The sequence below is a fragment of the Bubalus kerabau genome, chromosome 4, assembly GCF_029407905.1.
Source record: "Bubalus kerabau isolate K-KA32 ecotype Philippines breed swamp buffalo chromosome 4, PCC_UOA_SB_1v2, whole genome shotgun sequence".
Taxonomy (NCBI): Eukaryota; Metazoa; Chordata; class Mammalia; order Artiodactyla; family Bovidae; genus Bubalus; species Bubalus kerabau.
The window spans coordinates 12145705-12159893 of NC_073627.1; the positions used below are offsets into that span (position 1 = coordinate 12145705).

Sequence of the window (14189 nt, forward strand, 5' to 3'; positions counted from 1 at the left end):
ATAAAGGAAGAAAGGAAAGGCTGGAGAACTCCTCTAGAAAGGAGACATGATAATGCCGTGTGTCCCTCGGTTGGACCCTGGACCCAGTCAGTTGACTAGTGAACAATGGCAAAATGTGGGCAGGGAGAAAGATGAGGAAGATGTCACCTGAGTGAACGGGCCTCAGAGTGACACCCATGCTACTGTGTGTAGCAGAAGGGCCATGGGGTTGGAAACGCCTGCGCAAGGGCCAAGAGGCATGGCGTCTGCAACTCTGGTTCAGCAGAGACAGTGCCCGTTTCGAGAAAGACTAAAGGGAGCACAAAAAGGAAAGAGATAGAGCAGCCACTTTAAATGTTGGGGAGTCTGGCTGAAGGTATGAGTGTCCTTATGCTGTTATTGCAACTTTCTCTTAAGTTTGAAATTTTTTGAAATTAAAACAATGGAGGGAAATCCTTTCTGGACGAAGCACAGTAGTGGACCTTAGTGGTGACCTGGCCCAGTCAGGACCCTCTGTTTTATAAGGCTGAAGTGGGTTGCCCTGACTTAGCAGTGACACAGCAGACAACTGGACAAAAATGAGTCTGAACCAATGTGTCCTCAAAGCACTGTGCTCTTTGTTTTACCATAATTGTCTTCTTTTCGGTGCTCAGCTTTCTTTCTTTATTTTTTTTTAATGTTATTTTATTTTTAAACTTTACAAAATTGTATTAGTTTTGCCAAATATCAAAATGAATCTGCCACAGGTATACATGTGTTCCCCATCCTGAACCCTCCTCCCTCCCCCCTCCCCATACCTTCCCTCTGGGTCGTCCCAGTGCACCAGCCCCAAGCATCCAGCATTGTGCATCAAACCTGGACTGACAACTCATTTCATACATGATATTATACATGTTTCAATGCCATTCTCCCAAATCTTCCCACCCTCTCCCTCTCCCACAGAGTCCATAAGACTGTTCTATACATCAGTGTCTCTTTTGCTGTCTCGTTATTGTTACCATCTTTCTAAATTCCATATATATGCATTAGTATACTGTATTGGTGTTTTTCTTTCTGGCTTACTTCACTCTGTATAATAGGCTCCAGTTTCATCCACCTCATTAGAACTGATTCAAATGTATTCTTTTTAATGGCTGAGTAATACTCCATTGTGTATATGTACCATAGCTTTCTTATCCATTCATCTGCTGATGGACATCTAGGTTGCTTCCATGTCCTGGCTATTATAAACAGTGCTGCGATGAACATTGGGGTACACGTGTCTCTTTCCCTTCTGGTTTCCTCTGTGTGTATGCCCAGCAGTGGGATTGCTGCATAATTGTCTTCTTTCATAGAATTCCATGGTGGCATCTAGCTGTCTTACTGGCTGTCCCTTACTTGTGGATTTTGCAGGTCTGGAGGCGACTGGTGGAAATAAACTTCCCCATGGAGTATGACTGGAAGGAATCCTTGCTGGGGGACATGGCAGGGAGGCTCAAACAGGTACTGAAAGGCAGGGGATGTTCTTTTTGGAACCAGACCACATGGACTAGCCAGTACATGTGATGACTGCATTTGAATGGACAGGGCATGGGGTTCAGGTGACTGTTTCTGATTCAGCCTTAATAGTTCGACCACAGATGGTATCCCAGAGAAGAATAAGGGCACAGTTTCTGGCCACCAGGGGAACTTTGGCTTGTGTGAAGCTCTAATAGGCACTAACTAAGCCTATGTGCTCTTTGCTCTAAGTGGCCTGTTGGTGACAAGAACCCTGTTAACCCAGTGACAACTGGGGGAAAACACAAAAGTGCTCTCCATTTTTAATTGAGGCCTGTGACCCTAGAAGATTCAGCTTTTTAAAAACACATGAGTCTTATATGTAATTGTTAAATGGGTCTTTTTAGGAAAAGAGAAGCAAGGAAGACATCTTATTAAAAAGTTTACCTGTGTTTTGTGGGCTTCCCTGATAGCTCAGTTGGTAAAGAATCCGCCTGCAATACAGGAGACCCCGGTTTGATTCCTGAGTCCTGAAGATCCGCTGGAGAAGGGATAGGCTACCCATTCCAGTATTCTTGGGCTTCCCTTGTGGCTCAGCTGGTAAAGAATCTGCCTCCAATGCAGGAGACCTGGGTTCAATCTCTGGATTGGGAAGATCCCTTGGGAAAGGCTACTCACTACAGTATTCTGGCCTGGAGAATTCCATGGGCTGTATAGTCCACGGGGTCGCAAAGAGTCGGACACAACTGAGCGACTCTCACTTTCAGTTTCGCTAGTTTTTTGCAAGCTGCTGTGCCGGATGCTTTTTCTGCTAAGTAGGTATTTTGGCCTTTTTGGTCTAATGGTTAGAAGCATGGAGGACATGCTTCTCATGGGATGGAAAGAAGGCCACAGTAATGGGGAGCTGATATGACACTAGGAAAGTGAAAATTACTAGGGTGTTTGCATTGCACAGGGTCTGAGAGTGTCGCACCCCTAAGCTCTCACACCCTCGTCTTCCCGTCTTGCAGGAGATGCCTCTCTGCCGGATTTTGGCCTTCTGCAGCTCTCACTGGGTTGCTGCAGGTGCAGAAGACAGTGTGGCGAAATGCTTTGAGATGTGTGCCATTGAAGCCGTGGGCTCGGTCTGCCAGGTGAACAACCTTTCCCACTCGGAACCGCATTTGGATGCATACTTGCTTTCTGACATCACCAGCCAAAGGCTATTAAGCACTGCTGGTTCCGAGACTCTACACCCAAGCAAAGAATGGGCTCTGGGCAACCCCTCCCCACCCTGAAATCCAGTACTCTACCCATTCTGTGAAATGCTGCTCAGCTTCCTGCTGCTGTTTTACATCATAGCAGCTCACATGTAACCTCCAGCAATCTTGCAGGCTTTTCCTAAATGCCTCATTATTATCTTTGCCACTCACCCACCCTTGGCTTTATCACTTGCTTACCATGCAGTAAAAGACCCCAAAGGTTAACAAAGCATTATGGAAGAAAAATGTTTAGAGTTGAAAAGATTTTATCAGTTCACTTAGGAAGAGAATTAAAATGTGTGTGTTGTCTGTAGACAACTTTAAAATAATTACAGTTAATAATACCAAATGGGGTCGCTAAGAGTTGGACACGACTGAGCGACTTCACTTTCACTTTTCACTTTCATGCATTGGAGAAGGAAATGGCAACCCACTCCAGTGTTCTTGCCTGGAGAATCCCAGGGACGGGGGAGCCTGGTGGGCTGCTGTCTGTGGGGTCGCACAGAGTCGGACATGACTGAAGTGACTTAGCAGCAGCAGTATTATGTTTAATACTTTTAATAATGTGAAAGTTCCAAGAAAAATGGCACTGAGCGAGAGAAAAGGGGGGTAATTTGTGGGTTGTGTCAGTATCTGTCTGTGGCTACCTGTTTCCACATCCCCAATGTTCAATCTTAAGGAGACAGTGGACAGGAAAATGGAAATGCCCTCAGAAAAGTTAAGTATTTTATTTACTCTTTTGGCTTTTTGATGCATTGTAAAACTAGTTATGAGAGACTTCTGAAATGCTGTTGGGTAGGTAATTTGCTTCTTTATTAAAAAGTAAATCAACCATATAACCTTCTAAATATCCCTCTCTTTATTCATCTTTTTATAGTCTCAAACCAGCATCCTTGGGAAAATCTCTTATAATGACTTGCAAAAATGTGGCAACCTTGTGTCTGCTGTGATCACCAAGTCCTGGCCAACAAGTAGAGGGGAGTTTGTAGAGGACATGCGTGGGGTTTTGAATCACCTGCTCACGTGGCCAGACATCAAGCACCTCTTCAAGTTATATGGTATGTTCATGGAGGGTGCTTGGAGCATCTGTCCAGTGGCACCTCCTGACTCAAGAGTGGCGGCAGAGTATTTGACCTGTTAGTCAGTTAGATCGGGTTGATGTTTGCCAAATGAAGCAGCTTGGATGGACAGACCCAGGAAGGCTCGGAGTATCTTGTATTATAATTGAGAACTAACACTGAAAGCCACCATTGATGAAATAAACTGCTATACTAACAGCTACTGGGCTGACGTAGTAACCTTAGACCAAGAGCTGAGGTGGAGAGTGTAATGTGACTTACCTAAGGTCTCGCCGATAATAAGTGTTAAGAACTGAAATCCAAACCCAGTGTGTCTGTATCTAAAGCCCTGTCTTTCTTATTCTGAGATCCATGTAAGTGTCCAATCCAGTACTGGTGACCTTAGCAAAAACTAAGTACTGCCTGATTCTTCCACCCCTACCCTCCATGACCCTAGAGTTTGTGACCAAAGAGGGGAAAGGTGTATTGCCCTAAAAATGTTATATTCAGGTTTATGTGTGAGTCATAGGTTCAGATCTAATGGAAAAGCTCCACAGATTATTTTGAGTGTCAATTTCATCTAATTACTGAGACAGTCTTAAAAAAACACAACAAAAAACCCAAGTTCCTCTCATGCCTGAGTTGTTGTAGTTATCAAATAAGAAAATTGACTTGGCTCTTCTTGTTTTGTTGTTGTCTATTAAAAGATACTCACTTGAAAATATTCCATTTCTGTCTTTTAAATTAACGGACCTCGTATTTTAGAGCAGTTTTAAGTTGACAGAAAAATTAAGCAGAAAGTACAGAGTGTTCCCATATCTACCCACTCAACACACACAATTTCCTCTATTATTAACATCTTGCTTCAGTACCATTGTTTTAACTGATGAGCCAATATTGATATGTTATGAATAAGTAAAGTCCAGTGTTTACATTAGGGTTTGCTCCTGTACTTCCTGTGGATTTTGACAAATGTTTAACGTGTGCATCCACTGTTACCATATCCTATGGTACAGTTTCACTGCCCTCAAACTTCCTTGTTTCCAGCAGTTCATCCCTTCCCTCTCCTCTCCTATACAGTTGTGCCTTTTCCCAGAAAGGGACATGGTTGGAATCATACTCTCTGTTGCCTTTTCAGACTGGCTTCTTTTGCTTAACAATATGCATCAAAGGTTCCTTTTAGTAGCGCACTTCTTAAACAACTGAATAATATTCAGTTGTGTGGGTGGACTATGGTTTGTCCAGTCACCTACTGAGGAGCATCTTGGGTAGTTCCAAGATTTTGCAATTGTGAATAAAGCTTCTATATTTGATTTTAATTACATGACCCAAATGTTTGATCTTAATATTACTGGGAAAGAAAATTTCTGATGGTTAAACTAAGTATGTTTGAAAATCCTGCCCTCTAAAGAATGTGAGAATTATACCTGGGAATACAGAATGACTTTGCTTTATTATATGAAAGTTGGGGCAGAGCAATAGGAGGTACTAGCAATCCATTAAAGTGGGAAGGAAGTGGGGTGCCTACCGTTTTAACTCTCTTCTTCACTTGGTCAGGAACCAACAAGGAAATATTAGCAAATATTACCAAGGAAGGCAAGAAGTTGATGGCCACTGCGGGCTCTGTGTTCACAGAAGTTACAAATGACCTCATCAATGGAACAATTTTAGTTGGGCACCTGGAGCTGATCCTACAACACATGGATAGATTCCTTGACATCTGGCAGTCAAGTAAGTATCACGTTGAGATGTGGACTTCAGGCTCCTGAGGAGTTAGGAGCTCAGAAGCGTCTCTCTTTGCTTGTGTGTCTTATGGAGAGGTGATCTTTGTCATCTTTATGATGGCTTCTCTCTCCAGGAAGTTGTCAGGGGATGGCTTCTAATCCTCAGGAAAATTAGGGGAAGTGATCAAATACTGACCACGTTAGAGTACTGGTTGTTTTTATTCCTACTGACTGACACGGGACATCTTGGAGTAGCCATGCATACAGGCTCCGGCACCACCCTCCACACAGCCCAGCATGTGGAGCATACTCACGGGAGGTTTGAGAAATGGCTTGCCACAAAATGGATATTTGTTTGTTCTACTGACTTCCTTATGGCAGAAAGTGAAGAGGAACTAAAAAGCCTCTTGATGAAGGTGAAAGAGGAGAGTGAAAAAGTTGGCTTAAAACTCAACATTCAGAAAATGAAGATCATGGCATCTGGTCCCATCATTTCATGGGAAATAGATTGGGAAACAGTGTCAGACTTTATCTTTTGGGGGCTCCAAAATCACTGCAGATGGTGACTGCATCTATGAAATTAAAAGACGCTTACTCCTTGGAAGGAAAGTTATGACCAACCTAGATAGCATATTGAAAACCAGAGACATTACTTTGCCAACAAAGGTCCGTCTAGTCAAGGCTATGGTTTTTCCAGTGGTCATGTATGGATGTGAGAGTTGGACCGTGAAGAAAGCTAAGCGCCGAAGAATTGATGCTTTTGAACTGTGGTGTTGGAGGAGACTCTTGAGAGTCCCTTGAACTTCAAGGAGATCCAACCAGTCCATCCTAAAGGAGATCAGCCCTGGGTGTTCTTTGGAAGGAATGATGCTAAAGCTGAAACTCCAATACTTTGGCCACCTCATGCGAAGAGTTGATTCATTGGAAAAGACTCTGATGCTGGGAGGGATTAGGGGCAGGAGGAGAAGGGGACGCCAGAGGATGAGATGGCTGGATGGCATCACTGACTCGATGGACATGAATCAGAGTGAACTCCGGGAGTTGGTGATGGACAGGGAGGCCTGGCGTGCTGCGATTCATGGGGTCGCAAAGAGTTGGATACGACTGAGCGACTGAACTGACTGACTGACTGACTGACTGAAGCAGGGTGACAATATATAGCCTTGACATACTCCTTTCCCTATTTGGAAAATTAGGGGAAGTGATCAAATACTGACCATGTTAGAGTACTGGTTGTTTTTATTCCTACTGACTGACACAGGACATCTTGGAGTAGCCATGCATACAGGCTCCGGCATCACCCTCCACACAGCCCATCATGTGGAGCACACTCACGGGAGGTTCGAGAAATGGCTTGCCACAAAGTGGATATTTGTTTGTTCTACTGACTTCCTTTCCTTTCTTTTTTTTTCCAGAGAGTAAAAGTTCTTTAGCCCAAGACAAAAAACACCCTATAGAGCAAGTGCTGAGTCAGAGGGAGATTGAACTATTCACTCTAAAGAAAGAGAAGACAAATGTTGACTCTCTCCTGAAGTTGTGTGGGAGGGTAAAAGACGTGATAAAAGGTGATATTCTTAAAGCATTAAAATAAACAAACTTGAAAGGTCCGCAGGGGAGAAGGGTCAAAGGATAATATGATTAAAAACATATCAGAGTAGCAGCCCTTTATCTTGGAGGGGGGAGGCTTTTTCTAATGTGTTAATTTTTAATAAAGTAAAAAATTTTTTGGTAATTATCTGACATAGTGCTAAATAGCCTGTTTCTTGGTTTTTCAGGTTTAAACATTATCATTTATGGATAATTAGGATTTAGATTTCCTTGTTTTTCCAATTTCTGTCTTGTACACATAGCCTTTCCAATCTCACTTCCTTCCAATTTTATCATAATTTCATCAGCCCTCAGGGTTTAAATGTCACGACTCTGTAAATACACTCTTTACACCGGAGCCATTATTCTCTCCCACTTCTTATGCAAACTGTCTTCTCTAGATTTAAAACTCTCATCTTGTCCTATGCTTTGTTTTCAGTGTATTTATTTTTTTAATTCAATGCCAGACTCTTTACCAACAATTTCCTCCAAAGGAGATCCATTTGCTTTTTCAGATAGAATCTTGCCAAACCGGAGATAAGCTATCCTAGGGGTATCCTGCCTCTCTTCTCAGCTGGATCTGTATCCTGGATGTTATGGCTCCCTGCTCTCCCTCCTGTGTTTTAGTGAAATACACACTCTTGTTTCTCCTGAGTAAGGGGCCCAGGAGTTCTTGCCTATCTGAAAATGTCTGCCCTCACAGGAGATCTGTTGTTTGGTGCAGATCTTTCCTTCAGGATTTGGGGTTTGTGGCTCCATTGTCTCTGCAGGGTCACTGTTTAGAGTAGGTTGGGATTGCTGCGATTCATGGGGTCGCAAAGAGTTGGACACGACTGAGCGACTGATCTGATATGATCTGATCTGGGATTCTCATCCTTTGTGGATGACATATTTTCTCCCTGGAGGCTCTTGAGATTTTTTTTTTTTGTCCCCCTTATTCTGAAATGGCATAATGATGTTCCTTGGAATGGCTCTCTTTCCCATATGCTGTACTGGGCATACTGAAGTGGGTCTTTGTAATCTAGAAATCCAAGTCCTTGAGTTCTGGGGAAGCTTCTTGTGTTAGTTAAGTGATTACTTTTTCTTCTGTTGGAATCTACAGTTGGATATTGGAGCTCCTGGAATAGTCATCTAACTTCCATATATTTTCTCTCCTATTTTCCATGTCTTGTTTTGTTCTGTTTTCTGAGCAATTTCTTAAGTTTTCTTTCTAAGCTTGCCATTAAATTTTTTACTTTTTCTTCTTTCTTTTATTTAATTTACAAGAACTCTTTTTGCTTTGAGTGATCCTTTTTCCATACTATCCTGTTCTGGTTCATGGCTATAGTATCATATCTTTCTGAGATTTTTTATACTTTTTATTTAGAGATTTTCTTTTTCTTAAATAGTTTCCTCTTTCCTCCAAGTTGCTTTTATCTCTTGGTATGTTTTAATGTCTGTTTTTCATGTTTAAGGCTTTGGTCCTCTGTCTAGAATTCTTTTTTATCTGTTTATATTAAGAGGGGCAACTAACGCCCTGGTGGGGGATTCTGAGGGTGGGGTGGCTAAGTTTTGAAATAGCCTGTATCTTTAGCTCCTCTCTCTTGGGCTGCTCAGATCACCAGTCTCTTGCCTGGAAGATATAGCGCTGCCTGCCAGGTCTCTATGAGTCAAGACAGCAATGAGGGCTGGAGGGTTCTCAGCATCCAAGATGCATATCTAGCCCCAGTCCTTCCTTCTACTCCCTGTGTCCTCTCTTCTCCTTTCTAGCTTCTCAAATTTAGTGGCACATACCAACCATTAGCTTCCTGACGAAGTGTAGGTGTCTGGAAATGCGTTTATTCCGCCATGTACCTGAAACCCCCCAATCAAGAGAGCCCTCTGTGAGCCCTCTAGAGCCTCTCTAGAATATAAACTACCTGTTGCATGCCAGGGTGGAGGAGGTACCATCAGCCTGCTGATGGAATGGGTTGGGATGAAAATGAGCCTGTTTGATGACTTGTTATGCAGACTTTCAGCCCAATCCTCCTTATTTCATCACCACCTCTCAAATTCCAGCATCTGTGCAGCCAGGGTCTGTGCATGTGGGAAATTCTATGATGACAGACGCCTGGCAGAATCTCAGGTTTCCCCACTATGGGCTAAGAATCCAAGTTCTCAGGCTTGAAACATTATTTACCCTCAGCACATCTGCTTTTCAAGTTCCAAAGTTTTGTTGCTGTGGTCTCCTTTTCTATACTTCCCAGCCCTGTTGCTTTATGGCTTTTGAAAAACAATCTCAGTTCAATCATGGCAGCAGGATTTGGGGAGGGAGTGGAAACATGTGCAGACTTCAAATGGTCATCTTCACCCAGAAGGTGCAAAGCCTTCTTTGTCAAGAAAACTGAGGGATGGAATGGGGAGGGAGAAGGGAGGAGGGTTCAGGATGGGGAACACATGTATACCTGTGGCGGATTCATTTTGATATTTGGCAAAACTAATACAGTTATGTAAAGTTTAAAAATAAAATAAAATTAAAAAAAAAAAAGAAAAGAAAGAAAACTGAAGAGCAAGGCGAGGGTGGAGATTTAGGGATGCTCACTGAGAACAAATGCACCAAGTGTGTTCACTTGCATTTCCTTAAGAGCAGCAAGGGGAGTGAAAACTGGGAAAGTAAAATGATATTGTGAACAGAGTTTGACTTGACATTCTCTTATGGTTTCAAAAGTGGATTTTGGAGAGATTGCTGAAAGACATTCGGAAGACCTCAGTGGGAAAAAGTTAAATCAAGTTGTGTCAGCCACCTCCGTTGACTCGAAGTGGACAACACATTATAACCTGAGCCCTGAAGTCCAAGAAATGGCCAAAAACGCATATTTGCTAAAGGACAGTCACATCTTCCAGATCTTATGGGAAGAAGCCGCACAGGAGCTGAGTGAGCCAGAAGAGAACTTGGAAAGGGAGATATTTCAGCCTGAGGATGTGTATGAATGTTTATATTGTCCTTGTTTCAAAAGGTTTACAAAACTGTATCAGGATCTGAAGTCAGGGGAGGTCACCTTTGGGGAAATCGATGACATCTTCAAGGACTTTGTGAATAAATACAGCGACCTAACTGAAGACCTCCAGACCATGTCGGCTCTGTATCCCGGAGAGCAGGATTGGATCAAGGAGCGAGTCCAGCAGATCAAGGAATACCATCACCTGCATCAGGCAGTCGACTCAGCCAAGGTCATCTTGGAGGTCAAAGAGAATTTGGGCCTGACTGGTGACTTCAGTGTTCTCCACACCTTACTAAGCTTTGTAAGTTATTTACTGGGGACTCCTGGGGTTGGGGGTGGGGCGGCTGTGGGGACATCCCAGATCTCTGGCTTTGAAAAACTGGGCAAGATGATTTCACAGCTTCCTTCAGGGTTATTTGTATTTTATTCAACGCCTGAATATGCCAAGGGCTTTGTTTTTACCTTTGTTTACCACTAGTGTGACTGCTAGTGTCAGTTTTAGAAGTTTGGTGGGAGGGACTATTGGGATGGTCAGCACAGTTCTTCTTGGGGGTCCAGGAGCCAGTTTCAGCCCACATACAAAGTGCTTTGTCTTGCAGACTGTCTTTGACAGCTTTCTTTGATGACTTTCTAGACTGTCTTGGACAACTTTCGCCACAAAAAACTGGACCGTATCAACCAGCAAATTGTCCGTGCCAAAAAGCTTCTGCAGGATATTGATGAGACTCGGTGTCAGTGTCTGAAGGAGCTGTCCCAGAGAAAGGAGTTCATTAGTTGGGTCCAGGAGGCTCTCAGAGGTACAGTCCGCCACTGTGGTGGCCAGAAGGCTGGAGAGTATTTAGATGGTTCATGGGGTGGTCTTCCTGAACTTCTGGGCAGTCACTCCCTTGATCATGTTCTGCATTTTTTACATTCAAACTTTTAAAATTGAAATGTATTTTACATATAAGGGCTTCCCTCATAGCTCAGTCAGTAAAGAATCTGCCTGCAATTGCAGGAGACCCTGGTTCAATTCCTGGGTTAGGAATATCTGCTGGAGAAGGGATAGGCCACTCACTCCAGTATTCTTGGGGTTCCCTTGTGGCTCAGCTGGTAAAAAATCCACCTGCAATGTGGGAGACCAGGGTTTGATCCCTGGGTTGGGAAGATTGCCTGGAGAAGGGACAGACTACCCACTCCAGTATGCTGGCCTGGAGAATTCCATGGACTGTATAGTCCATGGGGTGGCAAAGAGTCAGACACTATTGAGTGACTTTCACCTCACTATTTTCCTTGTAGCGTTGCATAAATTTAAGGTACATGACACATTGTTTTAATACATTTATATTTTATAATATGATTGTAATTGTAACTATAATTAGCCCTCCATCACCTCCCATAATTCTCTCTTTATTTTAGTGATTGGAATAATTCTAGTCTCTTAGCAAGTTTTCATCTGTATTCATTAGGTAAATGTGCAAGGTGTGCCTAGGTTTGTAGGTAGAATTTATATCAGGATAGTATCACTCATTTGCTGTTGTAAAAGCCATTTCCTTGGCTACTTTTTTTTCCCTCTCACTCTGGATGCACGCTGTGAACAGCAGGCAATCATTTTTTTTAAATTATGTCCCTTTAGCTTTTTCCTTTGCTTGAATTTTTTTTTTTTTTTACTAGAAGCCAAGGCAGCCTTGTCTTCTAGACATAATCACATCTACTTATTGTTGCACACAGGCTTGGCAGTCTTTTTAGCTCTGTGGCTTGGGTGATTTTGGCAGAATTAATGCATGGAGGGAAGAAGGAGGCAGGAAAGAAGGAAGGTGGATGGCCCTGGTGTCCAGGGACAGGGGATGGGCTGTGTGCTCATCTCATCCCAGCTTCACTGCTTCATTCAATTAGTAAGCAGCCGTTGGTTGTAGATGACTGTCAACATGTTATTTACCAGCTAAGCTTACTTTTAATAATGAAATGGCAATATTACATGGATTACATGAAATAGTACACACACACAAGAAAAAACCTATGCAATGCCCAGACATTGGTGTTGTTCAGTAGGGTCAGGTCTTGTTCAGTAGTATCAACATAAATGACTTGGCTTCCTTGGTGGCTTAGTGGTAAAGAATCTGCCTGCCAAGCAGGAGAGTCGGGTTCAATCCCTGGGTCAGGAAGATCCCCTGGAAAAGAAAATGGTGACACACTCCAGTATTCTTGCCTGTGAAATCCCATGGGCAGAGGAGCCTGGCAGGCTAGTCCATGGGCTTGCCAAAGAGTTGGATACGACTTAGCCACTAAACAACATAAATGGCAAAAGAAAAAGTGCCCCAGGTTCTTACTGAAGCAGAGTGGGAAAACCCGAAAAATTCACTATCCAGGAATAGCACCAGTAAGGAGCACTGTTCCAGATTTGGGGCTCCTGTCATCACAGGGTAGCCCTGCATTCATCTACCCATTCTGCCCCAGGCATCACCGAGCTGAAGGTGTTCGTAGACCTGGCCTCCATCTCTGCGGGGGAGAATGACATTGACGTGGACCGCGTAGCTTGCTTCCACGATGCTGTGCAGGGTTACGCGCCCCTGCTCTATGAGCTGGACACAAGTGCGGGTTTTGATGAGTTCATGCAACACCTGAAAGATCTGTGGAAGGCTCTGGATAATGACCACAACCTGCCCATGAAACTGGTGAGTCTTATTTCTGGCTCCAGAGCAGGTTAAGTTCAATGAAGTGTCACTTAGAAACACTAGCGGCACAACTGCACACTCACATGGCAGGTTTTTAATGCAGCCTTTTAAAAGGATGTTTAAAAACAGTTTTTCTTCCCAAATGGAAGTATTTTCTCTGTCCTATTGTTAGAAAACTGGATATAAAACTGCATGTAAATAAGAGTGATCTCTCCGGTGGAAATACATGGGAAAAAAGATAGAAAGGAAATGTGCTAAAATGTTACCAGTGGTTTTCTCTGAATGGGGGTAGTTGTTAGTTAATATGCTATATATACATTTTGGTATTTTTCCATACTTTCCACAATTGGTACAGATTCATTTTTAATCAGAAAAGTAAACATTTCCGTGTACATAAATCAGCTGCACCAGGGTTCCAGCAAGCCTATAGTTCATAACTTGCCTAACAGGGTGGCTGAGGCCCCACTAGGGGTGAAGGAGCAGAAGAGGAATGGCAGGAGCTCACAGAGCTCACGTGCTTGTTTCAGCCAGCATTATCCCCGGTTAGGGGCCCGGCTGAAGGCCGCTTCTCACAGAGAGCTGAGTTCATGCCTGTCGCTCCCCATCCACGTATCCAGGGCACTGGGTGGGAACACAGAGGAACAGCCATTGCAGCAACAGCGCGTGACCCAGGAGGGAGAGCCAAAGCCCGTGGCAGTGGTGGGCAGCAGATGAGGGGCGCCTCCCCTGTGGGTGATGGTGCACTGGGCCAGAGAAGGGGAGGAGGCGTCTGTCCCTGGAAGGCAGAGGTGGAGAGAGTGGCAGGAAGAAGATCACGCCTAAGCTTCGGCCCATTTTCTCTCCTGTCCTGACAGCGTGACTCTGCCCGGAACCTCGAGTGGCTGAAGACAGTGAAGGAGAGTCATGGGTCTGTGGAGCTCTCGTCCCTGTCCCTGGCGACAGCGATCAACAGCAGAGGCATCTATGTGATCAAGGCTCCCACGGATGGCCAAAAGGTGAGCCTCACATCGCAGGCACGGCTGCAGGAGGCTCTTACGGCTGCTGTCCTCGGGGGGTTTCTGCCTCCCCAAATCGACCTCTGACTGTGCCCTGTTCCACAGATTTCCCCAGACACAGTTCTTCGTTTAATCCTTCCCGAGGGCCAGGGAGGCCACGAGGAGAAGCGAGACTACTCTTTAGAAGAGCTGAAAGAGCTTTTGAACAAATTGATGCTGATGTCTGGCAAGAAAGAACACAGCAATGCTGAAGTCGTAGAGGTATTTTCCGAGGTAAGGATTTGTATCTACGTTGGAGCAAGTGTCCTAATCGCATCTGTTTGGGCTGAGCACTCTCACTGCTGAGGTGCCTGGGAAGTCAGAAGAGACTGAGTTTGTCTTTAATTCATAGGAATCACTCTGCTCTTAAAACTGTGGAGAGTAGAGCCAGGGGGTCTTGCAGAGTGCCTGTATTTCAAATTCATGACCCAAAGAGATGTCCATTTTCTCCGTAAATCAGCAAGCATCCCAAAATA

General features: G+C 44.0%; 1 protein-coding gene across 7 annotated transcripts in view; it reads left to right on the top strand.

Moving 5' to 3' along the window:
- LOC129648729 (E3 ubiquitin-protein ligase RNF213-like) overlaps nucleotides 1–14189 on the top strand; it is a 121205-nt gene that overhangs the window by 52945 nt on the left and 54071 nt on the right. For all 7 annotated transcript variants that reach the window (XR_008712855.1, XM_055575313.1, XM_055575316.1 and 4 more), the window contains 10 exons: nucleotides 1372–1461; nucleotides 2466–2588; nucleotides 3574–3754; nucleotides 5312–5485; nucleotides 6894–7043; nucleotides 9752–10326; nucleotides 10660–10822; nucleotides 12462–12679; nucleotides 13534–13674; nucleotides 13780–13947. Coding sequence is in view for 6 of the 7 variants with exons in the window: in XM_055575313.1 (XP_055431288.1) it covers nucleotides 1372–1461; nucleotides 2466–2588; nucleotides 3574–3754; nucleotides 5312–5485; nucleotides 6894–7043; nucleotides 9752–10326; nucleotides 10660–10822; nucleotides 12462–12679; nucleotides 13534–13674; nucleotides 13780–13947 (1983 nt within the window). In the remaining variant the exon portion in view is untranslated. The remainder of the gene's footprint in view (nucleotides 1–1371; nucleotides 1462–2465; nucleotides 2589–3573; nucleotides 3755–5311; nucleotides 5486–6893; nucleotides 7044–9751; nucleotides 10327–10659; nucleotides 10823–12461; nucleotides 12680–13533; nucleotides 13675–13779; nucleotides 13948–14189) is intronic.